The sequence below is a fragment of the Daldinia loculata genome (genome assembly GCF_022478755.1).
Source record: "Daldinia loculata strain CBS 113971 unplaced genomic scaffold F4817scaffold_8, whole genome shotgun sequence".
In the NCBI taxonomy this organism is placed as follows: Eukaryota; Fungi; Ascomycota; class Sordariomycetes; order Xylariales; family Hypoxylaceae; genus Daldinia; species Daldinia loculata.
In genome coordinates, this window is record NW_026054862.1 from 262,751 (window position 1) to 286,491 (window position 23,741).

The 23,741-nt window shown below is 43.9% G+C and overlaps 9 protein-coding genes across 9 annotated transcripts; 7 read left to right on the plus strand and 2 right to left on the minus strand.

Annotated features, from left to right (window-relative positions):
• The first annotated feature begins 3,202 nt into the window (after positions 1-3,202).
• F4817DRAFT_328419 (isocitrate dehydrogenase NADP-dependent) lies at positions 3,203-5,695 on the plus strand. The gene is made up of 3 exons (XM_049302155.1): positions 3,203-4,074; positions 4,230-4,766; positions 4,825-5,695. Exons 1-3 carry the CDS (start codon positions 3,657-3,659, stop codon positions 5,247-5,249), a joined length of 1,380 nt encoding a protein of 459 aa, XP_049161889.1. The 5' UTR covers positions 3,203-3,656; the 3' UTR covers positions 5,250-5,695.
• F4817DRAFT_328421 (uncharacterized protein) lies at positions 5,696-7,938 on the minus strand. The gene has a single exon (XM_049302156.1). It carries the CDS (start codon positions 7,596-7,598, stop codon positions 6,057-6,059), a length of 1,542 nt encoding a protein of 513 aa, XP_049161890.1. The 5' UTR covers positions 7,599-7,938; the 3' UTR covers positions 5,696-6,056.
• A 175-nt stretch (positions 7,939-8,113) lies between these two features.
• On the minus strand, positions 8,114-13,540 carry F4817DRAFT_280366 (FAD-NAD(P)-binding-domain-containing protein). Its single transcript, XM_049299541.1, has one exon. The coding sequence runs from the start codon at positions 13,058-13,060 to the stop codon at positions 8,276-8,278; it is 4,785 nt and encodes a 1,594-aa protein (XP_049161891.1). The 5' UTR covers positions 13,061-13,540; the 3' UTR covers positions 8,114-8,275.
• A 1,282-nt stretch (positions 13,541-14,822) lies between these two features.
• Positions 14,823-15,857, plus strand: F4817DRAFT_328431 (uncharacterized protein). Its single transcript, XM_049302157.1, has 2 exons — positions 14,823-15,437; positions 15,503-15,857. Exons 1-2 carry the CDS (start codon positions 15,267-15,269, stop codon positions 15,617-15,619), a joined length of 288 nt encoding a protein of 95 aa, XP_049161892.1. The 5' UTR covers positions 14,823-15,266; the 3' UTR covers positions 15,620-15,857.
• A 299-nt stretch (positions 15,858-16,156) lies between these two features.
• On the plus strand, positions 16,157-17,501 carry F4817DRAFT_328432 (acetyltransferase). The gene is made up of 2 exons (XM_049302158.1): positions 16,157-16,813; positions 16,898-17,501. Exons 1-2 carry the CDS (start codon positions 16,379-16,381, stop codon positions 17,186-17,188), a joined length of 726 nt encoding a protein of 241 aa, XP_049161893.1. The 5' UTR covers positions 16,157-16,378; the 3' UTR covers positions 17,189-17,501.
• On the plus strand, positions 17,502-19,338 carry F4817DRAFT_328434 (uncharacterized protein). Its single transcript, XM_049302159.1, has 2 exons — positions 17,502-18,397; positions 18,496-19,338. Exons 1-2 carry the CDS (start codon positions 17,638-17,640, stop codon positions 18,768-18,770), a joined length of 1,035 nt encoding a protein of 344 aa, XP_049161894.1. The 5' UTR covers positions 17,502-17,637; the 3' UTR covers positions 18,771-19,338.
• Positions 19,339-20,542, plus strand: F4817DRAFT_328437 (mitochondrial NADH-ubiquinone oxidoreductase 20 kd subunit). The gene is given in 4 exon segments (XM_049302160.1): positions 19,339-19,408; positions 19,422-19,563; positions 19,621-19,795; positions 19,895-20,542. 3 exon segments carry the CDS (start codon positions 19,518-19,520, stop codon positions 20,343-20,345), a joined length of 672 nt encoding a protein of 223 aa, XP_049161895.1. The 5' UTR covers positions 19,339-19,408; positions 19,422-19,517; the 3' UTR covers positions 20,346-20,542.
• On the plus strand, positions 20,543-22,122 carry F4817DRAFT_328444 (uncharacterized protein). Its single transcript, XM_049302161.1, has 4 exons — positions 20,543-20,639; positions 20,856-20,988; positions 21,150-21,495; positions 21,593-22,122. Exons 2-4 carry the CDS (start codon positions 20,964-20,966, stop codon positions 21,840-21,842), a joined length of 621 nt encoding a protein of 206 aa, XP_049161896.1. The 5' UTR covers positions 20,543-20,639; positions 20,856-20,963; the 3' UTR covers positions 21,843-22,122.
• A 313-nt stretch (positions 22,123-22,435) lies between these two features.
• F4817DRAFT_328445 (uncharacterized protein) lies at positions 22,436-23,693 on the plus strand. Its single transcript, XM_049302162.1, has 3 exons — positions 22,436-23,013; positions 23,088-23,153; positions 23,282-23,693. Exons 1-3 carry the CDS (start codon positions 22,796-22,798, stop codon positions 23,529-23,531), a joined length of 534 nt encoding a protein of 177 aa, XP_049161897.1. The 5' UTR covers positions 22,436-22,795; the 3' UTR covers positions 23,532-23,693.
• The last annotated feature ends 48 nt before the right edge of the window (positions 23,694-23,741 follow it).

Here is a 23,741-nt window from a genome sequence, read left to right on the forward strand (position 1 = left end):
AAATAAATAATTAAAAGATTTAAATAAATTAAAAAATTAAATTATATTAATATTTTTACATTAATAATTAAATTTATAAATTATAAAGTTATATTTATTATAACGGTAATTTTAAATTTAAAATTAAAATAAATGGATATTATTACCGCTTTTTTATATAAAAATATAAATAAAAATATTTATATTAAATAATCTTTTAAATTTAAAAACGGTACAAATAAATATTATAAATTTAATAAAATTTTATATAATTTAAAATAAACTTTATAAATATAATATTAAATATTAATAATATATTTATAAACATTAAAATTTAAAACATTTGATTTAAACGTAAAAATATTTGTTAAAAGTTACATTTATATAATAATTTATATAAATAATTTATTTATTATTAAACTTTTTAAAAATAAAATTTGTAAAATTAAAATTAAATTAATTAAAAAGTTTAAAATAATTAATTTAAATTTTTGTTTATATTATTTAAAAATAGTTATTAAAAAGGATTATTTTAATAAAATAATTAAATTTAATTAAAAAGCGTATTTAAAAAAAATTATTAAAGATTTAAATTAATAAAAGTTTAACTTTATTAATATATTTATAAACATTTTAAAAATTTTTAAATTTTTAAATAATTATGTAATAATTATTGTTAATATTAAATGGTATATATAAATTATAAGGTATTTTATATATGTAATAATAAGTATATATTTTAATATTATATATATTATATTATATTTAAATTGTTATATAAAAAACTTTATTATAATATATATATTTACGGTTAAAAAAGTTTTAAAATATTTAAAAAAAACTTTAAATTATAAATTTATATATTAAAGTAATTTAAAAGATTTTATAAAATAAATAAATGTTAATTATATAAAATATATATAATTTAAAAAATTAATTTTAAAATATATTTTTAATATAAATAATAATATCATTAATTGGTTATTAAAAAAATAACCGGTAATTGTTATTTTTATTTGTAAATTTAAATTTAAAAGTATAATAAATGTTATAAAAAAAATAATTTAATTATGTTAATTATTAATTAAATTAACCGTTAAAAAAAATAAAGTTATTATTATAATTATATATAATAATAATTAAAAAGTATTAATATTTGTTAAAAATTTACAATTTTATACATAAATTAAATATATTAAAACTAATATTTATTTTATTTGTAAAAAACAAATTAATAGTAAAATAAATTTTATATATATTTTTATAACTTAATAAATTGTTAATAATTTTATTAAACTTTTATTAAAAAACGTATTTATTAAATTTAAAAAAATAATAAACTTTTATTTATAAAATAAATAAAAAATAATAAAAAATAAATATTTTATAATTAATAAAATAATTTATATTAATATAAAATACGTAATTATAAAGTATATAAATATAAGGTATAATTAAAAATATTAATTATAATTAAATTTAAACCAAAATATATTTTTAAAATATATTATTAAAAACTTTAAAATTAATATATTTTAAAAATTATATATAATAATAATAAAACATATTTAAAAACCATATATTTAAGTTTTTTATTATTTTAATTATAAAATAAAACTATTTTATAAAAAACTTTTTTAATAATTAAAATAAATTTATTAAAATGGTAATTAAAATTATATATTTTTAAAATATTAATATATAAAAATTAACCGTTATAATTTTAAAAAGTTTAAATTTATTTTATTAAAAAAAAATTAGTTTTAAAAAAACGCAAAAAACTTTATATTATTAATTTAATTAATAATAAATATAAAAGTAAATAATAAATTTATAATAAATTTATTTTAAAACGTTTAATATTAAAATTTTAAAATATTTATAATAATTATTAAATAACGTATATTAAAATTATATTTTTTATATATATTAATAAATTATATTTTTTTATAATAATTTAAATTAAATAAATTAAGTAAATTATATGTTTAACTTTTTATTATAAAATTTATTTTATAACTTTATAAAATTAATATTTAAAATTAAAAAAAAAACTTAAATAAAATTATTTAATATATTTAATAAATAATTAATAAATAATAAATAAAAAAATAAATATTAATATATATTTATAATAGTTATTATTAATAATGTTATAAAGTTAAAAAACGGATATTAATATAAAATTATAACTTTATAAAAATAACATTAATTAAAATTTATTAAAAACAAATATTATAAAAAAAATAACGTTTATTTATAAAATATTTGTAAAAATAAAAACATATAAATAAAGTTAAAATATGGTATAATACCGATATATTAAATAATAAAAAAAATTATTATTTTTTATTATTATTAAAAAAGATTAAAAAATAAGTATAATTTAAAAATTTACTTTATAAAAACTTTTATAAAATTATATAAGTTTAATTATTATAAAAAATTTTTAAAAATAAATTACGGGTATAATTTAAATGGAAATATTAAAATATATAAAGTTAATAAATTAAATAACTAATAATATATTTTATATTTATAATTTATATATAATAAATATGTTTATTTAATTTTTTTAATAAATAATATAATAATATAACATATATATATTTTATAATTTACGTTTAATTTTAATAAATTAAATAAAACCCGTTTTAATTAATCGAAATTTTAAATGGTTTTATTTATTGTACCTTTTTAACAACATTTAAATTTAATGGTAATATAATTAATTTTTTTAAAAAAAACAAATAAATAAATATAAATATTTAAAATATTATTATATAAATAATTACATGTTAATTAAATAAAGTTTTTAATGATTAAACTTGGTTTAATAATTTTTAATATAGCCCAGTTAATTATATAACTTTACCATAATATTTATGTATTTACATATTTTTATGTAAATAATTAAAGGTAAACGTTAAAGCGTATTTTATAAAATAATAACATTTTAAATAAATAAATTTTTTATAAACTTTATAAAAGTATAAATGCATTTATAAATAAAAATTTTAATAAATGTTTATTTAAATAAAAAATGTGTTTATTCGAATAAAAAGTATATTCCGGGTTAATTATTTATATTTGATTTTTACTTGTTTCTTATTAAATCGTAGCGTTTTACGGGTCAAAGAACATAGTCTAGTATTGTTCATACAACAGAGTGAATAATATACCGAGGCGAACACAGTCCGAAATAAACCTTTAAACATTACGTAGCTGCCATGTCTTACATAGTATGATGTACATATGCAAGTTCTCTTCTCCGCAAATCGGCAAAATGTGGGGGATCAAACACCCCTAGGCGCGGATTGTGATTGGTGAATTCCCCTCATCTTCAATTTTTGCCTTTGCTATCCGTACAACCTGCGTAAAACCGCAACCACCATATAACGTGTATGCGGTATATGCGTCCGGGAATCTCCAACAAACATCGGCACTGCGGCATCATTTTAGTGCTTTAAAGTTCAAACCCGCCCCGTTACCCAAAACTTCCTTCAGCACCGGGATCCATCCAAGGTTGGCCGAATCGCTTCGTCCTTGACTTTTTTTTTTTCGTCCTCGGCTCCTAACCCTTAGCTTTTACCAGTAGCCACGCCGTCATTCTCGACGCTCGTGCCCGTGTCCTTTTATTCACCTATAAATCGTATGCGCCGAGTCTCTTATTCACCATGAGCGCAACCTATTCATCCGCGGCCCGTTGCATTCGGCCGTCTGTTTTCTACAGATTGGCCAGGCCGCTTGTTAGATCGTCGCCTATCACAGTTAGACAGGCGGTGCCAGTGGCGCTTTTCCACCAAACCAGGTTCAACTTGGCTGTGCAGAAGATCCAGGTCAAGAATCCCGTCGTGGAACTTGACGGTGATGAGATGACAAGGGTTATCTGGAAGGTTATCAAGGACAAATTCATCTTCCCCTATCTCGACGTCGACTTGAAGTACTACGACTTAGGATTGGAGTACCGCGATGAGACCAACGACCAAGTTACCCTTGACGCTGCCGAAGCTATTAAGAAGTACTCGGTTGGTGTCAAATGCGCCACCATCACCCCTGACGAGGCCCGTGTGAAGGAATTCAACCTTAAGCAGAGTAAGCTTGTAGTTTTACATGTGCTTTCACATGCATTCGTCACTTTGCACGTCAACCCGCATACCAGCCCGCAATATTCAGCCCCACACTATAATACCTATTAGATCTTATAGATCAAGCCCCTGCCGTAATATGACTGACGTTCCTCTTAATAGTGTGGCTCTCCCCTAACGGCACAATCCGCAACGCCCTCGGCGGTACCGTCTTCCGCGAACCCATCGTCATCCCCCGTATCCCGAGATTGGTGCAAGGATGGAAAAAGCCTATCATCATCGGTCGTCATGCCTTCGGTGACCAGTACCGAGCCAAGGACAAAGTCATCCCGGGCCCCGGTAAACTCACCATGGTATATACCCCCGAGGGTGGCAAGCCCGAGGAGATTGAGGTCTTCCAGTTCAAGGAGGGCGGCGGCGTTGCGCAGACACAGTACAACACCACCGAGAGCATCATGGGTTTCGCGCATTCCAGCTTCAAGCTAGCCCTTGACAAGGGGCTACCCCTGTATATGAGCACCAAAAACACCATCCTCAAGAAGTATGACGGCAAGTTCAAGGACATCTTCCAGGAGCTGTACGACACTCAATACAAGAAGGAATTCGAGGCCAAGGGAATCTGGTATGAACATCGTCTGATTGATGACATGGTTGCCCAAATGATCAAGAGCACCGGCGGTTACATCATGGCGCTAAAGAGTAAGTGCCACCTCTTAACCTCATTGCCCAAGAAAAGCATAGAATAACACTTTACCAGACTATGACGGTGACGTCCAATCCGACATTGTGGCCCAGGGCTTCGGTTCCCTAGGTCTCATGACCTCAGTCCTAATTACGCCCGATGGTAAGACATTCGAGTCCGAAGCCGCGCACGGCACAGTGACGCGACACTACCGCGAGCACCAAAAGGGCCGTGAGACTTCGACAAACCCGATCGCTAGCATTTTCGCGTGGACCCGAGGTCTTTCGCAGCGCGGAAAGCTAGACAACACCCCGGAGCTAATCGCATTCGCCGAGAGCCTCGAGAAAGCGTGTGTCGACACCGTTGACGTCGACGGCATCATGACCAAGGACCTGGCGCTCGCATGCGGCAAGACAAACCGCGAAGCCTACGTCACCACCAACGAGTACATAGACGCGGTCGAGAAGCGCTTGAAGAGTACTCTCAAGGAGAAGCCATAAATGAGGCGCACGAGGAATGAGTAGAAGGCCGACAGATATAGATCAAGACAAGATCTGGATTCTGGGGAGGACATAAGCGGGGAAGCACGGACGGACACGGCCCCACATATCTTCTCAGGGGGGAAACTTGTGAAGATCTACTGCGATTCCGCATATGTAGCCCTTTATGCTCCCGGGTATTAATTGTTCGAAATGCGCAGATAGATACCTAGATCAAGATACCATGCGAGCATTTTGTGGTACGAAGGAGAAAGAACATTGAAGCATTGGACAGATACCTAGGTTAAATTGATAAGTTCTAAATTGTGCCCTAACCTCATGTTTGCTTGGTGTCCACTTTTATATGTGGTCTACTATCGACCTTTAGCTCAACTTCTGTCTCAATCTCTATGCTATAGGACAATAGACTTAGCTAAAGTTTTCAAATATATCTCGCAATACAGGTAACCAATCTTAAATGTGCTAAACCGTATTAATCATTAAATCCCTAACCGCTATCAACCTTTCATAACCATCTATCTATCTTGGGTACTTATACAAGGCTGCCACGCCAACATCTACTCCATAAACGCTACGACAAAAGACGTATTCGTACCAACCAAGTAATCCGAGGGGTATCATCCGTCGCTCCCTCGCTTCGTTTCGCTGTTCCCGTTTTTTATCATGTGCCAACGCCCGAGTAATTGTACATTATAATGAACCCGCTTTTACTCCCCCTTGTAATCCGTTGCATACCGTATGTACCCAATACATATCCGCCCATAACATACAACACCACATAAACCTATACCGTACCGGTCACGGCGATCATGACTTCTCAGGGGGCATCGTACTAGGTGCGTTCTCAGCCGTGACACCGCTGTACGCGGGCCGCGCTGCGGGCCCGGCAAGTGAATCCGCCATCGCCTCGTCGTAGCTGGGCGGTGCGTCTTCGAACATAGCTGCACCAGTAGTGCCTAGCTGCGGAGGATACAGGGGGTTGGGGATGACATTCAGACGCTGCGGTGGCTGCGGTGGCTGCTGCTGAGGCGTTGGTCTTTGGGGTAGTTGTGGTGGGGGTGAAAAACTGTTGGCGGCGGGAGCATTCAAGAGCTCTCGCGGTGGGGGAATTCCCGAGAACACATCGACTTTGGAGAGTTTCAGGGGAAGAGTGATAGATTGCGGTACCTGCTTGTGGCTTGAAAAGGGGTTGGAGGGAGGGAGGGGTTGGCCCCAGCTTAGCGTTAATTTGATTTCGATCTCGTAGCGCCGCGCGAGGTTGCATGTCCGGAAGGATGGTGCGATGGTGTTGGGGAGACGTCGGTCTTTCCAGAGGGTGGGGGGAACTTCGAATTCGGTGCCGACGAAGTCGGCGGGGTTGTTGAAAAGTGCGATTGGAGGGGAGACTTGCGGAGCGGAGAGGATGACCCATGATGTACGTTCTGTATTTTCGAGTTGGTGCGCTCGGACAAGTGTGTACCCAACCAGAACTATCTCGAGCGCCGTTAAGTACACCTGCTGGCCCGGAGTCGTCGTCGGCACCAGTTTCCGAGCGATCAGCCGGAGGGGTAAGGGTTCGTTACATGTTAAGATGCTGGGAAATGGTAGCCGCGCTGACATTTCGATCGAGGGCGGCATTTGGTTGGGGTCTTCTAGCGGGCTCGCTGTTGATGATCTGCCACCAAGGAGGGATCTCCTCTGGTGGGTTGGGGCGCGTGGTCTAAAAGTAAAGGGCCTGCGGGCGAAGGCCTCCCGGTCAGTTTTCGGCGGCCGGGGTAGCTCGACGGGCAAGAACTTGAAGCCGATTTGATATCGCCAGTTCTCCCTGAAGAATCCTGGGCGTTGTATAGTAACCTTAATATAGTATCGGATTTCGGCCTCCTGAGGGAAGCCCGTGAGCGAAGGTGGCAGAGTAGCCTTAACGTGCTGCAACATGAGCTGTTTTGTGCCGTCCATAGTACGAAACCCATTCCCTAGACCACCTAAGCCCAACAGGGCGCCCATGGCCTTTTCGTTGTGACAGATATTGTTGAGGGGGAGCTTAAAGTTGAACTTGAATTCATGCTGGCCGGGCTGGAGAGGTAGCGCAGCGCCGTCGTCTGAGTAGGCCTGAAAGACGCGGTATAGAATCTTGTGGCTCTCGGTAACGATATTGCCAACGCTACCAGCACCAGGAGCACGGGGTCGGTGGTAGTCTTCGTGGTCGCCCGTCGCTGGTAGAGCTAGGGCGGTACGCGACTCACCCTCAAGCTTGACGATGACATTGCCAATGGTTTCGGGCCGGTATAAGCCCAAGATGACTCGGCCGCTAATGTAGTCGAGGTTCGTATAGAACTCGGGCGGGTTGTCGAGCGCTATTCGTATCGACATTGTGAAATACTTATATGAACTGCGTAAGAAAACAAAGATTTGAAGGTTGTAATGATGTTGAATATGTTTCGTTTGGCGGAGGTCTCGGCGCCCGAAGGGATATTGAATCGATCAATGGCGGGTTGAAGCGGGTCGTCCGAAGAACATTATGAGGCAATGGAGCCATTGCCAGTAACTAGCGTAACTAGCAGCTAGGTACCTAACTAATCCCAAGTTATTCTACCGCATATCGACAACAGTAAGAGCATCTTTGCTAAAAAAGCAAATTGGAAGTAGGTAGTTGTAAGCCGATGCTGAGCCTCTATGCGTCGTCACGATGTCATATGTCATTGTGGCTTAGGTCGTCGTCTTATCGCTAATCTCCTAAAGCTTATCAGCACGACACCCGGCACGGACGGAAGCAGGGGAAGCTACCCCGTTTTTAGGAAAATACCCGATTTGAGGCCTCCGGGTGGAGGAGTGCAATAATCCGAGTTATATTAGTCATCTACGAAATGGACACAATCAATCAGAACGTTCCATCTTAACCAAACTCAACTTTTTATTAATGTTTAACTCTTGCTTTGTTAATTATTATCTTGATTATGTACCTACCTATTATCCAATAAACAATCTCAATTTTTCCCTCTAAGGGAATCTCTCAAGTAGCCCTAGTGTCCGTAATACAGCTGTCCGAATCATGATTTGGGTCTCGGGTTGTTGGTTGTATTTACACTTGCCATAAGTGCGGCCCGCGCGACGGCGTCAGTCTCTAAAAGCGAGACTGAATTTGTACCTGGTCTAACCCCAATCGCAGTCACCCAGTGTACGCCCTCCGTAGGGACACCGACAACGAACCGCCTTGGATGTGGGACGCCATTATTGTTGATTAGATGGCACGGATTGGGCGTTACGTCTACACCTCCAGTCTCGTAATCGCCAATGGTGTGAGGGCGGCATTGTCCCCTGTCCAACAAGTCTCTAAGAAGCTCATCGGCAGTTTGCTTTAAGCTCGGTTCCGGTACACGCGCCTCTATGAGGCCGGTTACACGCACTCTCGAGCCCGGGATCTCGGGGGATTTCGCGAGCCATACCCCGTTTCTAGAGTGCACCTCCAACTCGGGGCCGATAACAGTTACTATGTTCGCTTTAATTAGCGCAATCAACTGCTCAATGCGTATTCTCGGCGGACCGATAGAAAGGTGGGCATTAAGCGACGAAAATATAGAGTCGAATTGATCCCGGCGCGAGGTACCTGAAATTCCTCCGTGGTTCACGACTAGGCGCAGCTCGTTGCGCAAATCACGCAGTACATCAATGGCCGCCTTCTGAGGGCTCTCGATGTTCCCAAGCGCAGCCTGCCGGACATCCTCGTCTAAATAATGCAGCAGCCAGTTTTGCCAGGTTTCGGCCGATGTGAAGGCATACTCATTATCGTACGGTCGTGACATGAACTCCCAGGACCAGCGATCCGCCTTGGGGATGTTGAACTTGTCAAGAACCCGGATTTCTTCAGCGCCGCCTGGTTGGGTACTGAGGAACTCGGCTCGGAAGTTAAGGCGCTCTGGATTGTTCGCTCCCAACATAGTCTCATAGTACACCGTTTCTACCTCCTTCGCAACAAGAGGCCATACTTCTTCCTGGAAATCCGGTGGGTTACCGGACTCGGCCTGCTCACGGAGCATAGCGATTATCTCGTCGGTGAGTACAAGTGGAGTATGGCGCTCGAAGGGCGGTTTTTGGTTGTCGCCGCGGGCAACGTATGGGATGCCGCGGCGTGAGCCAGCATATATTCGCGGCTCTCTTCCTGAGGGAATATATCGATAGCCAGAGGTTGTACGTTCGAAGCGGCCGCCGCGGCCCTCAGTAAGCAGGGATACGTAATCAAAGAAAGAGAGACCAAGACCGCGCAGGAGGACCGGTTGATTAGGATTGATGGGAGAGAGGTCAACATCTGCCGGCTTCGCCGGTGGTATGTAACACAGACCGTTCTGTTCAGCATATGTAGTGAGCTGTTGCTGACGTGGGCTTGGGATCAGTGGCAGGTGTCCCTGGGCAAGGACTACAGCAGAAAGGCCGGATAGTGAATCACCAGTGGAAAGGGTAAGGACCTGGCGCCCATCTGATTCGTCATCGAGGCTGACCGCGCGGGCAGTGTGCACCACAATATTTACCTTGTCTTTGTCGTGAACTTGTATTTGATCAAAGGCCCATCTTAAGTAGTGGCCATACAGAGCACGGGTTGCGCAGTCGTTAGGACCTAACCGTGGTTCCCCAGTTGCATGCATCTGCCAGGTATATAAGTCCTGCCCTGGGCGTATCGGTCCAGAACAGGTCACACTCTGGTCGGTGTACAGGGTCATCTGCGATGTGATGGTATTCATTATTAGCTGCGCCGGCTGGTCCGTACGCCAGACGCTGCCAGCTCCCGGCGGGAACGGATCGATCATATGAATTGTAAGATGAACGTCCGGGAGGAGGATATCCGGTACAGACGCGCACATACGCTCTAGAACGCTGGTGCCGCGCGGCCCAGCACCCACAATCGCCATATGAACATCAAGACCATCGTTCATAGATAATGAATTAAACTTATTAATGACGTTTTCGCTGGCAGATTTGAGTCGACTCGCAACCGTCTCGAACGTTGCGACGGTCGCTCGAAATCTTATTTGTGCCTCCTTGTCTTCGGGTCTTCCGTTATAGATTGGCAATATGCGTCGGGAATCAAGTGGAGGCTCGCCAGCTTCCTCTAAAGCCGTGGCAGTCATCGGTTCTATAGTGCCCCTAAGCTCATCAAGGCCTCTCTGGACTCGCTCCATCACATTGTTGTCGATTGTCGTCGGGAAGCCGTTATCAATAAGGAAAAGGGCTGCATCAAAGTTACGCATGACCAACGCGCCTTCCAGGATGCTACGTCCTTGGACCGCGATATGATCCATGCGGTCATAAACATCCTCAGCAATAGGGTAAACAGATAAGGCATGCCCGTTGTTAGGAGGAGTGCCGTTGCCGAGGATATTCCCGTTGTAGGGCAATCTCATAAGGCGGTCAAGGAGGTTGACATTGTTACGCTCAATTGCAATAAGCAAAGCTTGTCGACAGGCCCCTGCGGAGTGTGTATCAATAAGCTCGTTATAAAGTTCATGAGCACCGTCTCGGATCGCCGCGTAGAGTAACCGGGCTAGATCATCTCTACGGCCTCTTATCATATGAATTAGCTGAGTGATGAATTCCACCTCATACTCGGTTACCCTCGCATCAACAAGAGCACGGAATACCTCGTTGTTTTCGTCGGGGTTGATTTGTGCGATTGCTCTTAAGATAACTAGCATGCTGTTCCCGTTGCTTTGGGCAATTTCAGGTGCATCGTTAGGTGCAATTCTGGCACCGCTCGCGACCAAGCGACGCAACAGGTTATCTCGACGGTCCATATTTTCCAGGTGAATAGATTCATCTATGTTACCTTGCAAAACATTTTCCACCTCATAATCTTCCTCGGAAATATTACCGCTTTGAGCAACTCTCTCAAGGAGCAGGTTGAGTGCCTGCCGTCGGTTAGGGTCGTTGTCTTGAGTTTCGCGTATCATTGCATCAGCTAGATCCCCAATGATTCCGTAAAGACCCCTTTCGACCAACTGATTGATTTCTGGGGGAATGTCATATGTGGTCATCTGGTCGAACCGATGTAGCCCTCGTTGAAACAGCACAATTGAAACTGTTTCTTCGGCTCGATTCATCTGGTCACGGAGTCTTGTATCTCCACGCTCAGGGGCTCTTCTAGGGTTTATTGCAGCAGCTCGTCTTCTGTCATACACATGAAGAGCATGGGCATAAAGATCTGGGCAGGGAAAGAATCTCCTAGATGTCCTACGGAGTCCGGCCGGTGGCTGGCATTCTCTATGAGACTCTAAGAATATTGTGCAGCGATTTATTCGTTGCCTATCAGTTGGCCCCGGGCTCGGGAAGAGGAACGGCCAGCGTATGTTTGGATCAGCGCCCCTTTCAAAAAGTACGCGGAGTAGATCTGGCCTCAGGGCATAAGTGGCGGCGACGAGCGGCGGACGGAAACCTCTAAACATATAAATATCGTTGATAACATCCCCCGCAACAGCGGCATACCCGTCGAGGATACGGCTGATCACGTCTGCATCGCAGTAAGTACGATAAATCGCCGTCTGAAGGAGTGGGATGTTCTCTGGCGGCTCGCCTCCGTGCCACCTGCGGGGTGGTTCATAGGCACGGAAATCTCGCATCTGGCGCGCCGCATCGAGGGTGAATATATTTATGAAGCTGGGCGACTGGAAGACACGGGGAATGGCAAGGGCTAGTCTGATGCGCGAGGAAGGATGCATGAGTTCAACTATCCCCAGAAGAATCTCCATAGGGAGCCCCGAGATCTCGGGCCGGTTTAAGTTTGGGAAAATATGCGGGACCAGACTGTGTATGGTTTTGTTCGAGGAGGAAGACGATGACGGTGAAGGTGGCAATGGCGGCACGGGTGACTTGGGCGATGGCGATGACGAAGAGGGGTCCGAGGGAGGACCCGGAGGACCTGGAGGATCAAGTGGAAATGGGCGAGGAGTTGGCGGGGGAGTGTAATCACGTACAGGAGAATGTATAGGCTCATCTTCGCTGCCATTCCCTCTACCAGAAAACGATCCACTTCTCCTATCATTTCTTCCTCTGCTCTCATCCTGATCGATTTGTTCAAGTCCTTTTCGACGGCGCAGCGCTCGCTCCGCATGTCGCTGCATACGCTTTTCCCAAACTGTTATACGCTGTTCCTCTCCCTTCGAAGGGTATGGTCTGCCACGAGGAAAGAGAGGATGTCCATATCTTCCCCCCAGCTCCCACTGTCGCTTTCTATCGGCCTTCTTAGCGAGATGTCGTTGTCTCAGCGTCTCCACTAGGAATTCACGCTGTTGCTCTCGGGTTTCAAGACCTGACTTACTGGGTTCTGGCTCCTGTGGCGCCAGTTGCAGCGCTTCTAGCCTTGCTTCTACTGTTCTTGGTGGCTTTGCTCGAGGTGGAGGTGGAGGCGACACCGGCGGCCGTACGCGAGTATTTTGCTTTGGCTGTACAAAATCCACTCTTTTTTCCTGCCGCTTGGAATCCGTTCGGACGGGCCCTGTCTTGGCAGGCAGCTTATACGGTTCAAGTGGTGGAAGTTTTGATATATATACGTAGCCTGGCGGGAGTGGTCCGATACCCATCTCTCTTGCTACTCTGTTTACCAACTCCAGGTCTTTTCCTTCTTGTCTCTTTTCGGAATCTGTCATCAAGGCCAGCGCGTCAAGACCGGTCTCCCCTTGCTTTATAAGGAAATCCATCGTGGCTTTGATTTTTCTCATCTTACGCCCTTCCATTAGGTCGCGCCTTGCTTGGCGACGAGCCTCACGTGTTCCGGGACTGACGGGAGGCTCAACCGGCCAAAGGTGTCTCGGAATCGGCCCCTCGCCCACTTCTTTACGAGGAGGCATTTTTCTTGAAAAGAATGGTGAAATGTGCAAGTAAGTTTCTGGTTATTTCTTCCAGTATTTGTCTTACCAGATTACTTGATAGTTATCCTGTTATCAGTTGTATGTGATAATGTGAGATGACTGTGTTTCTTGGATATTTTTAAAAGCAAAGCTACGATCTATCCATCCATATATACCAATAAAGTTGACTGAACACACCTGCTGTTTACCATCGTTTGTCTACAATATAGCTGATTTTATCAATCCAGCTACATAGGTAATCACCTGTTATAGCTACAATTGATTGTTTTAGAACTCCAGTAGAACAATCTCTTTATCACTGTCAGGGTATAAGTGGGTTAGGGGTAGATTCAGGGGTAGATCTACTAGGATTGAGTATATAAGAGGCGCGCAGCGCCCTCGTAAGAGGGTAGAAGGTAGGTTTTAATGGCTTAATTTTATCTATTCTGACATTCACTCTATATATGACGTTCATCAAGGGTTACATCTGACAATCATTTCATCCTAGGAACTTTGTCATGGAGCCAAATACTTAGATCCTCTTTCACCAACATAAACATGCATCAGGCCATTGTTCAGCAGTCATTTTTGAGCCGCAATTCCATGTTCGAAACTTCTGTCTTGTCGGCAGGCCACTATTACCAACTCGGTTGGGAGCCAACGCTTTTAATAGCTGTAGTTTAATCAAACTATGGCTCTAATATTCTCTAACGAAATTATTTGATAACCTCCATCCAGAGGCTAGCGAGTAGTTGACATAATTTACTACGTAACTCTATGCCTTTGAACAAGATGAACAAGAGTAGCAAAAACCTTTATAGGTTTAGAAATTTCTACGAGAGGCCACGCCACGTACGGCATAAACCTGAGGATTGCCTCAATGCTTATACTTTTTTCCTATTCTAAAATGTGTATCTAGGAAAGTTGATTATAATCACTTGATTATACTTAAACTACCTAAGATAACCTTCCACTCTAGGTATGTTACCAACTATTTCCAATGCCTTATATCCGTAGTTACTTCAATAGCACGTCCAAAAAAATTACCTTTCTATATCCATTATCCATACACATCTTTATGGTATAATACTGCCAAACTAGTATGCATCAAGGTAGGTAAGTGTCTGTGTATACCATACCGTAACGTTGAGAGTGACTATTCGTACTACCTTATATGCTATATACCTGTTAAGCGACCAGTATCCTACTCTAAACAGGGATTCTTAAAAGTACGTGAGATAAAAATGATTTATAGCATTTATACAGGTGCTAACTACCTATTTATTAGAGTAACTATCGGCCACTTGAGACGCAAAACGATAGAAAGGTATCATTCACCGAAATTCTCCGATTAGCAAGCCAATGAGTTAAAACAACCCTTCTCCCATATCCTAGTCACTTTACTCGTCTTTTCATCTCATAGTAACGTAAACTTGAGAGTTGCCCTTGCAAGTTACCACAGTCCATCGTAGCGGTCCGACGCCATCCGAAAAAGACTTGAGGCGTGGCACCTCACACATTCGAATAAAAAGGGGTATGAAAAGACATGGGTCTGGAGTTTTGTGATTGTGGGGTTTTAACTCAACCAAATTGTCTGATGTTACATTGTAAATTGAATGAGCTCAGAATGCTATAAGGTGTATGTATACCTTATCCCATCTAACCATGTGCTCAATAGGTAGGACGACATGATTCCCCAACTACGTCTCCCATTCTAGAACATACCAATTTAATTGGCTCTAAATGATACCTACATATAGATGTCATAAGCCAAGCAACCCCTGCAATCGACGGTCCCTTACAGCTGCTGCATAGCATAGCCCTGCCACGGCTGATCTTATTCTCGAATAGGCACCGGGTATTGGCACCACCACCAGCTATTTTGGGTAACTGTCATACTGTAGTAGTTCTCACAGGCTGAATGATAACCATTTTTTTCGCCGTCATGTAGAAGATTCTGTAACGGTTAAATTAAATGATCAGCAGTCTATATCCTTACCCGTAATACAATTGCGTCCGCAATCTGTCCACGGAGCCATCGTAGTCACGTTGTGTGCAGAAGGGGGGGGAAGTATAAGTGGTGAAGCTTGGCCTCGACGTTGGACTCTTGACTGATTGTTTCATCGAGCGGCCGAACCAAACGAAACGATCTGATTAGAACTTGATACCTACTCGAGAAAGCGGCTTACGTTAACAAGTAGCAAAGATGATGTTTAAGAACTACGCCTTATTCTTCCTCTCTATCGCTTTCCCTTTAGCGACGACATCAGCGCTACCAAAACCTGGCTCTACAGTAACGAGGAAGCCGTGCTGGGCTGGCCAGATTCATTACCCTTGCGACGGGTCCACGACAGGCTGTACTCCTGACGGGATTATGGTAGGCCCTAGCACTATAGCGATGGATATAAAAGACGTGTATATGCTAACTGTTGTCTGATTTAGGTTAAATGTCAAGACTCGAGCGGTGCAATGATCTATGCCAATATGTGCGACCTAGGATCCCAAGGGAAGGGTACCTGTACCTACGACGCCGACTGCAATGCGGCCTGCAGTGCTTAGGGTACTGGAAACTTGGGCAAGTCACGCACCGAGCAAGATGGTGACTACATGAATGTTTTGAATAGCCAAGCAGGGTCATCTATAATTTGAGGTATGGGAGGACTTGGGGGGCGGGTAGTTGTGAACCAGTGATTTCTATTTGAGGATTCACTTACACCAATACGCTATTGTAGTAGGGGCGCATGGAGTCGAAACGAGCGATATTCAAAAGTTTGCTTGAAGATGTTGTACTGGTACCTAGTCTCTTCATAATATTTCATTGTATACGAAACATTAACGTTGCATCATGGTGATATGGCTACTCGTTTGGCATGTTATAAGATGACATAGATATACTACAGCTATAAAGTATAAATGAGTATAGTCAAGTAATTAAGAATAATATATCACATAGGTATTATATTTATATCTATATTTATATTTAAATAAGGTTGTGTCGGTCCGTCCCGTGAAACGGCCAAGACGCGGACAATATTTGTACTTGGCTTCATAATCGACATTGTTCATCTTTTATAAACTACCTACATGTAGGTATATCTTAGTAATTCGCTTGGCGCCTACCATAATAGCTATTTAATAAATATATCTAGCTCGATTAGGTTAAGGGATTGCTGCAATGCAAGAAACATCCGGTAACGCAATTGACTCATTCTATTCGCTCACCCCGGATGAGCAATTTGCATATATTCACATACTTTTACCGAGTCAAATTTCAACCACATGCTAAACACATAACCTTTTCCCCGCACACCTACAACCATGGCAAGTCGTGCCCCAAACCCACTCGGGGAGATCGTCAATGATACCTCAGCTCAACGTCCGTCCCGAGACACCAGATTAGTCGGCCGATATGTGACGCTAGTCGGGCTGTCCGCGGCCCATGCCGATCCGCTATACCCACATATATCGGGTCCCGAAAACGCACATCTCTGGGACTACATGTTTGAAGGGCCGTACGACGACATCGCCGAGTACCGCTCTAGTCTAAAGGCTAAGGAGGCCAGCCAGGATCCGATCTTCTATGCCATTCTATCAAATGACAAGGCTGCCGAGGCAGGAAATGACGAGGAGAGCGGTAGGGTCGTTGGTATAGCCAGTTATTTACGTATCGATCCGGGACACCGCTCTATCGAAGTCGGTCACCTTATGTACTCGTCGCAGCTACAGCGCACACCTGCTGCTACCGAGGCTATGGTAGGTAGCATCTAGTCTATTCCTCTACAGGCTAAATCCACGAGAACTGATTAAGTAAGTGATCACTAACTCTTCACAACCCAGTACCTGATGCTACGCCACGCATTCGAGGACCTAGGATACCGAAGGTACGAATGGAAGTGCAATTCGCTCAACGCGCCAAGTAGCAGAGCGGCTCTGCGCCTCGGATTCACATACGAAGGACTCTTCAGGAAGCACTTGATCGCCAAGGGCCGCAATAGAGATACTGCGTGGTATTCTATTATTGATGACGAGTGGCCCGGTGTTAAGAAAGCGCTCGAGGCTTGGCTGGATCCTGCTAACTTTGACAGCGAGGGTAGACAGCGGAAGAAATTAGAGGAGTTTAGACAATGAGGTATTGGGGTTATTCAAGGTCATTTTTAGGTCCCGTGGCATAGAATTAGCACTTGCTGATATTAATAAGCCTGAGTTGTTGGAAGATCAGTCAATAATAGGGGATACGTTAGGCGCTATATTATATTTAAAATAGATAAGTCCTTACGTAAAACAGGGAAACCAATATGTCCCTTAAAGTAAGTAGTGATAGGTACCTGGTACTAGGTTTAAAGGGGTGAAGCCAATAATTGCTTTCAGCTGGCAGACAACTGCCACCTAACATTCCTTAAATATCACAACCTAACGGTAAGTACCCATACTTTGCACATACAACCATCATCACGCAACATTTCTCTACTCTCCAAATGAACACCAAACTCGGGAATCCTAACCCCAAATTTGGCTTGTTAATGGCCGCTATCCCCTAGATATCTAGATAGGCAGTGCAGCACCTAAGGCCCCTAACAATGTTGCGCACCCAGCTTAGAAGAATTGCACTATTACCTACACCTAATCGTCTATCCGGGGCCGGTCCATCAAAGCGCACCCTTAGAACCGGGTCCTACATTCCGGGAGGGGGGCTCCCGGCCGTTCCGATCCTTAGGCCGACACTATGGGCCTTTGCGGCCACAGCCACCATCTTTCTCGGATGCGCTGCGTACGACGTCCGTCGAGACGTCCAGAACGCCAAGAGGAGAGGGCTTTTCAAAGACGGAAGCGTCGCTTCGTATGAAGCCCTAGAGGACGCCAAGCGTCGCGGCCATACCGTGTACTCCTCGTTCCGCAAGCCTCAGCCGTCGAAATGGCATCTGCCGGGCCAGATCGGCGAGATGCTCGCGGGGCACAGCGACGCGGAGAAATTAATCATGGGATTCTCGGCTCTCAACATCGGTCTTGTCGGAGCGAGCTCTCTTGCTCCGGGGGCGTTTATGCAGTACTTTGCGCACACGCCTTGTTTTAGCCCTAACTACACGCTCCTGACGTCTATGTTCGGCCACGCCGGTCTACTCCACGCCGGGATTAATACCCTCGCCTTGCTCCAGATGGGGCCCGAGGTTGCGCGGTCCCACGTCTTCGAGGGAAACGGCAGTCACTTCGCGGCTTTCTATCTCTCGGCCGGGATATTCTCGTCGCTAGGGTCCCAATTCGCGACTATCTTGCCTACCCGAACTTACAAGTTCAACCGTCTCAGTCCGGGTCTGGGAGCTAGCGGCGTGGTTTTGGCTAGTAAGTAACTTCTCGTGTCATTTCTCTACTTCATCACTACATCTTAGAGCATGGGGGTCACTGTCTATCCAAGATATATTTATTGACTCTTGTTGCAGTGCTAGGAGCATGGGCCACACTGCACCCGAATGCGCGGCTCGGCATTATGTTCATTCCTGGGAGCTATACCGTTGAGAACTTCATGACGGCTCTTGTACTATTTGAGTTGTACGGGTTGTTCATCGGATTTCCGTACTTACATTTCGGACACGGCGCGCATCTCACGGGTCTTGCTTTGGGATTTGCGTATGTATACTTTGACGGTAAGAAGCACTTATGGCGACCTGCCCGGAAGCTCGCGTTTGGTGGCATGAAGCTTGTGAAGATGGTGTAGCGGGGTTTGGGATGTATGACGAGGTTAACATACAATGTGCATACTAAGGGATCAGCAGGTAAGGAATAGCAATGCTTAGCAACTTAAGGCTTTATATCATGTTGACGCTTCCAGCCATAGTTAACTTATCCCTTATTCAGCTTATTCGGGAGCTTGATGCCTCTTCTAGGATTGAGCATCAGTAATGTTGACGGTCATATTGGCCTCTATACGAGAAGAGTATATGAAGAGGTAAAGAGTGAGCTTTCAAATTATTTATTTAGCTAGTATGATGCTAGATATTCTCCGATTTATTACATTATGTGAATATCACAACCTTTAGACAACACTTATCAATATTTAATTCTAGAGGTTGATTGATTTAGTATGCGGATTTAATACCTAGTTGTATTTTATTTCCTACCTCCACAGCTGTCAGCAGCCGCCAAAAGCTCATTTACGTACCCGGATACACAATGTGGGGTACTTCGGAGCGGAATATGCCATGTCCGATCAGCTTCGGCCAGTCGGATTGAAGCATTTCCTGATTAGCGAAGCGGCAAAAACGTAATTTATAGTTAACGTCAATTGACGGAAGGTCCGCAATCTTTAGATGCAGTCGATGGATTGACGCCAGAGCCGACTTTCTACCATCTCTTCCTCTCTAAGAACCCTCTCTAAGAACCCTCTCTAAGAACCCTCTCCACTCAACCTACAACTTCCTACCCATATCAGATAAGCATCATACGGTATCAATCCGTGATAGAAATGATGCTGTCTTCGTCGCGAAGAGCAGCCACCTTGGCTCTAAGAGGTCCGTCCCTCTTTCGAAAGATATATCCACTCGCAGTATATTAACATTCATATTCAGCGAAGCCGACACCTCGTATCGTACCCTTACAGTCCCTCGCCTCCATCTCGACCACCTCTAAGAACGATGCTACGTCCGTGACCCCCCACGGCTCTACGGGCCTCGCCCACCGTCCGCGCAGAGAAATCCCTCTCGCCAGCGAAGAACCCAAGAAAGGCGTAATCCAATATACCCTGTACGTCATATTTTCGCCTTCCTTTCCTATCGGAATCGATTGAGAGGCGAAAGGGAAACTATGGGTACTACGGGAACTAAAACTAACTTGCCACCTCAGGACCACACTCGACCAGATCGCCAACTGGGCGCGGCAATCGTCCTTCTGGCCGATGACGTTCGGACTTGCGTGCTGCGCTGTGGAAATGATGCACGTGTCGGCACCGCGATACGACCAGGACAGGCTAGGAATTATCTTCCGAGCGTCACCACGACAGTCGGATATTATGATCGTAGCAGGTACACTGACCAACAAGATGGCGCCGGCGCTACGACAAGTGTACGATCAGATGCCGGAGCCGCGCTGGGTCGTCAGCATGGGTAGCTGCGCCAACGGCGGCGGCTACTACCACTACAGCTACAGCGTCGTGCGCGGCTGCGACCGCGTCGTTCCCGTCGACGTCTACGTCCCCGGCTGCCCACCCACCAGCGAGGCCCTCATGTACGGTATCTTCCAGCTCCAGCGCAAGATGCGGAACACCAAGATTACGAGGATGTGGTACAGGAAGTAAACTAGAGGGTTAGAGATGGAGAGACGGTAATGAATGGGAACGGCGAGATCATCCGGCTCCGGCTCCGGCTCCGGCTTCTTCGGCCGAGACCCGACGGCGCGGCGCTAGATCACCTTTCTCTTTTGTCGAGGAGTGACGTACTGTACATAAGATACCGCGGGCTATATACATTCGCATTCGCATTCGCATGGTTTACGCAGTGGGAGCGTTTACGCCCACCTCTTGAGAAATGCAATTGGGATTTGCCTAGCTCTACAAAAGGAAGTCATTTGTTCCAGTTTAACATTAAGTTGTGTAAGTTGTATGCTTCTTATCAATGTTATGAGGTCTCGGGTAAAATGGTTAGTCCATACCTACGGAAACCATGCTTGACTTTTTGAGTATTTTGCGAGACTTCCTTGCTCATCAAACGAATTAGAGGGGATATTCGAAGAAGGTGGATTTCAGGGGTTTGATTGCCGAAGTATATCCGGTTGGTTACATCCGTCTGACTTACACCTGAGATTACAGTTTAACTCTATTATAAACACCGCAACTATTACTAAGCTTCCTTCTACGCATTTGCTTTTGATGTTCTTAGTTTGAAAGACTTCCTAGCAACTGATAGTAGTACAAGTCATGGGTGATAACGCTCCCCTTCTTGGTGAGTCTATTCCCAGGTATCTAGGCCATGATGTCAGATCTACTCAAGTCTCGGGTCATTCCATGAGCATAACAAGAGTCACGTAAACTTCCAAGTTAGCATTCACATCCACACTCACACTTAAATAAAGAGTTATCATCACAAGCCAACAAGTCAAATAGGTCCAGACCAAGATCCCAGTGATATCCGATATGAGAACCAGACTTACCACCACAATGAGGCGCCGCTGGTGAACTCGAATTTGAAACCGGCCTACCGTCGGACCCAAGCGGCGATATCGCGCCTCATGAACTCGCGCACCAAACACTGGCTCGTTCTGGTCCTCATCGTCCTCGACGTCGCGGGCATCCTGAGCGATATCTTCATCGCGCTGATCACGTGCGAGATCGGCGTAGAGCACGACGCGTGGGTGGCGCCGACGAGGAACGCGCTGACCGTCTTCTCGCTGAGCTTGAGCTGCGTGTTCCTGGTCGAGCTGCTGCTGGAGTTGGTTGCTGGTGGTTGGCGGTGAGTTGGGCCCGTCCGGGGAAACGAAACACAAAAAAAAGAAATTTCTCCTTGTGTATTACCTAGGTCTAATCGCACGTTGTTTTCGCCCAAACAGGTACTTCTCGAGCAAGCTGCACTGCTTCGACGCCTTCGTTATCGTCGTGGGCTTCGCGGTCGACCTGCTCGAGCATAACACGGCGGAGGAGATTGCGTCGCTGATCGTCATGTTGAGGCTCTGGCGCTTTGTTAAGATTGTGGATGAGTTTTCTGTCGAGGCGTCGGAGCAGACGGAGGAGCTGCGCGGGCGTGTTAGGGAGCTGGAGATGCGCAATGCGGCGCTGGAGGCGAGGCTCTCGCTGGTTTAGATGGTTGGTTGGTTGGTTGGTTGGTTGGTTGGTTGGTTGGTTGGTTGGTTGTATGCGGTGGCCTATCGTCTTCAAGTTCGGACGTCGGTGGTGTCAGGGAACTAAGGTTATAGGTGTGCGCCGGGAACTTTATTTTTTTCATTATGAATATTCGAGGGGGGCGAGGGCGCATTGCCGAGGTTCTAGTCTCGTGGCTTCAAAGTTGTCCGCCATCCCATGTTTACCTGTATGAGATACCCCTTGTTACTTGTCAATATCAAGTCTATTATCAAGATGTTAACCTTAATTCTCCCATCTATTCAGCAATGCGTCCGATCACTACATATAGTTCTCTTAAGGTTATTTCAAAAACAGGGCCAACAGCAGCAATGCTGAGATAAACGTAGACAAAAACACTAACTAACTCGAATCTCTCCTAAGTTCGACGATCCTGTCCTTTCGCCGAAGCACCCCCAATACCTTACTTCCCACCACAAAACTTACATGTGAGGCCTTCAACTTAGGCTCTATGCTTAGCTACCTACCTACACACAACCTTATAGTACTCATCCGAACTTTACACGGCGTACGAGGGGCCAGGCTCCCGGAATCGAGATCATTCATATTGAGCCCCTACCCGCCGGGCAGAACTCTGCTCGAGAAGAGACGAGGGGGCCATGCACCGCCGAAGTATCGCCCCTTCGGCCTTCGGACGCGTCAACATGAGACGTCGTGCCCGTCCCTTTGCCGAGATATCTGAGTCCGAAGGAGGGCGACTTATAGTTCCGCCTAGGCGACGCCCCTTTTCTTCCGTTTTCACAAAACTTGCAAGTAATCTGGAGAGTATAGTGTCTAAGTGTCTAAGTGTCTATTGTGAAAACGGCCACTCTTGTCTCGTCTCGTCTTCGCATTCTGTCAGTTGCCGTGAGATAACATAGGTACCTACTCAGTCTTCAACTGTCATCTTCAACACCATGAAAGCTGTTCTATTCCGAGTTGCGTTCCTCGCTGCCGCCGCCGCTTCGGTGGGTGCTCAGACGACAGATAGTTCTTCCTCGTCTACTACTACCACGACGGCTTGCGAGGCTCAGAATATTCTCGATACTTGTCTCTTCACGACCGAGAGCTATGTCAGTCTTTGCGAATCGACCGACTATATGTGCTTGTGCGATAAGTACATCGCCATCATGACGTACGGAGCCCCTTATTATGCCAGATTCTATATAACTACCTAAGTTACAAAAATTGCTGATTCTATCGTGATAGCTGCTTCAACAACTGTCCCAACGACAGCCGGGAAGCAAGCTACCAACAACAGAAGGATCTCTACTGGTGAGTCAAACACATTCCCCTTATCTACTCTTTAAAGTGAGCAGTAAAAAGACGAAGTTCAACCCCTTTCTCACCTTCTCGCAACAATACCTACATATATCCCCCACTACTAACACCCCAAACCACAGTATGAACGCCAGCTTATACGCCACCACCTCCGGCAACCGCACCGTCAGCCGCAGCATCACGTCTACTTCGTCCTCGGAGACGACCACGACCAGCGAGGGCGGTGGTGTAAAGACCGCCGACGTCACTGCTACCGCGAGCTCCCCCGCAGCCACCGGACTCATCCAGAGCGGCAACAGCGCCGGCGAGAGGGTAGTCCACGCCGGGGGCAGACTAGCCGTTCTTGCCGGCGTCGTCGCGTATTTTATGTAAGGCTCGCACTCGCTTGGACTTTCTATATATATACTGCGGGTGGGATCAGCGGCGAGGGATACCTCGTTGCTGCCTTGAGGAGAATATATTACGATGTTCTTCGCTGTGTTAGGATGTTTCGCGGTCGGATGAATAGCATGTATTCGAAGAGCTGTTGAGAAAGGGATATATCAGGGAGTTAATGTACACTGCGATGCCCCCTTTTTGTAT

Bases quoted from the DNA above. Each gene is read 5' to 3' on its own strand.
- F4817DRAFT_328419 (XM_049302155.1), top strand. From the start codon at position 3,657: ATGAGCGCAACCTATTCATCCGCGGCCCGTTGCATTCGGCCGTCTGTT. The intron at 4,075-4,229 runs GTAAGCTTGTAG...TCCTCTTAATAG, and splicing joins GGAATTCAACCTTAAGCAGA to TGTGGCTCTCCCCTAACGGC. The intron at 4,767-4,824 runs GTAAGTGCCACC...ACACTTTACCAG, and splicing joins TTACATCATGGCGCTAAAGA to ACTATGACGGTGACGTCCAA.
- F4817DRAFT_328421 (XM_049302156.1), bottom strand. From the start codon at position 7,598: ATGTCGATACGAATAGCGCTCGACAACCCGCCCGAGTTCTATACGAAC.
- F4817DRAFT_280366 (XM_049299541.1), bottom strand. From the start codon at position 13,060: ATGCCTCCTCGTAAAGAAGTGGGCGAGGGGCCGATTCCGAGACACCTT.
- F4817DRAFT_328431 (XM_049302157.1), top strand. From the start codon at position 15,267: ATGATGTTTAAGAACTACGCCTTATTCTTCCTCTCTATCGCTTTCCCT. The intron at 15,438-15,502 runs GTAGGCCCTAGC...TGTCTGATTTAG, and splicing joins GTACTCCTGACGGGATTATG to GTTAAATGTCAAGACTCGAG.
- F4817DRAFT_328432 (XM_049302158.1), top strand. From the start codon at position 16,379: ATGGCAAGTCGTGCCCCAAACCCACTCGGGGAGATCGTCAATGATACC. The intron at 16,814-16,897 runs GTAGGTAGCATC...TTCACAACCCAG, and splicing joins CTGCTGCTACCGAGGCTATG to TACCTGATGCTACGCCACGC.
- F4817DRAFT_328434 (XM_049302159.1), top strand. From the start codon at position 17,638: ATGTTGCGCACCCAGCTTAGAAGAATTGCACTATTACCTACACCTAAT. The intron at 18,398-18,495 runs GTAAGTAACTTC...CTCTTGTTGCAG, and splicing joins TAGCGGCGTGGTTTTGGCTA to TGCTAGGAGCATGGGCCACA.
- F4817DRAFT_328437 (XM_049302160.1), top strand. From the start codon at position 19,518: ATGATGCTGTCTTCGTCGCGAAGAGCAGCCACCTTGGCTCTAAGAG. The intron at 19,564-19,620 runs GTCCGTCCCTCT...ATTCATATTCAG, and splicing joins AGCCACCTTGGCTCTAAGAG to CGAAGCCGACACCTCGTATC. The intron at 19,796-19,894 runs GTACGTCATATT...TTGCCACCTCAG, and splicing joins GGCGTAATCCAATATACCCT to GACCACACTCGACCAGATCG.
- F4817DRAFT_328444 (XM_049302161.1), top strand. From the start codon at position 20,964: ATGGGTGATAACGCTCCCCTTCTTG. The intron at 20,989-21,149 runs GTGAGTCTATTC...CAAGTCAAATAG, and splicing joins TGATAACGCTCCCCTTCTTG to GTCCAGACCAAGATCCCAGT. The intron at 21,496-21,592 runs GTGAGTTGGGCC...TCGCCCAAACAG, and splicing joins TTGGTTGCTGGTGGTTGGCG to GTACTTCTCGAGCAAGCTGC.
- F4817DRAFT_328445 (XM_049302162.1), top strand. From the start codon at position 22,796: ATGAAAGCTGTTCTATTCCGAGTTGCGTTCCTCGCTGCCGCCGCCGCT. The intron at 23,014-23,087 runs GTACGGAGCCCC...CTATCGTGATAG, and splicing joins AAGTACATCGCCATCATGAC to CTGCTTCAACAACTGTCCCA. The intron at 23,154-23,281 runs GTGAGTCAAACA...CCCAAACCACAG, and splicing joins CAACAGAAGGATCTCTACTG to TATGAACGCCAGCTTATACG.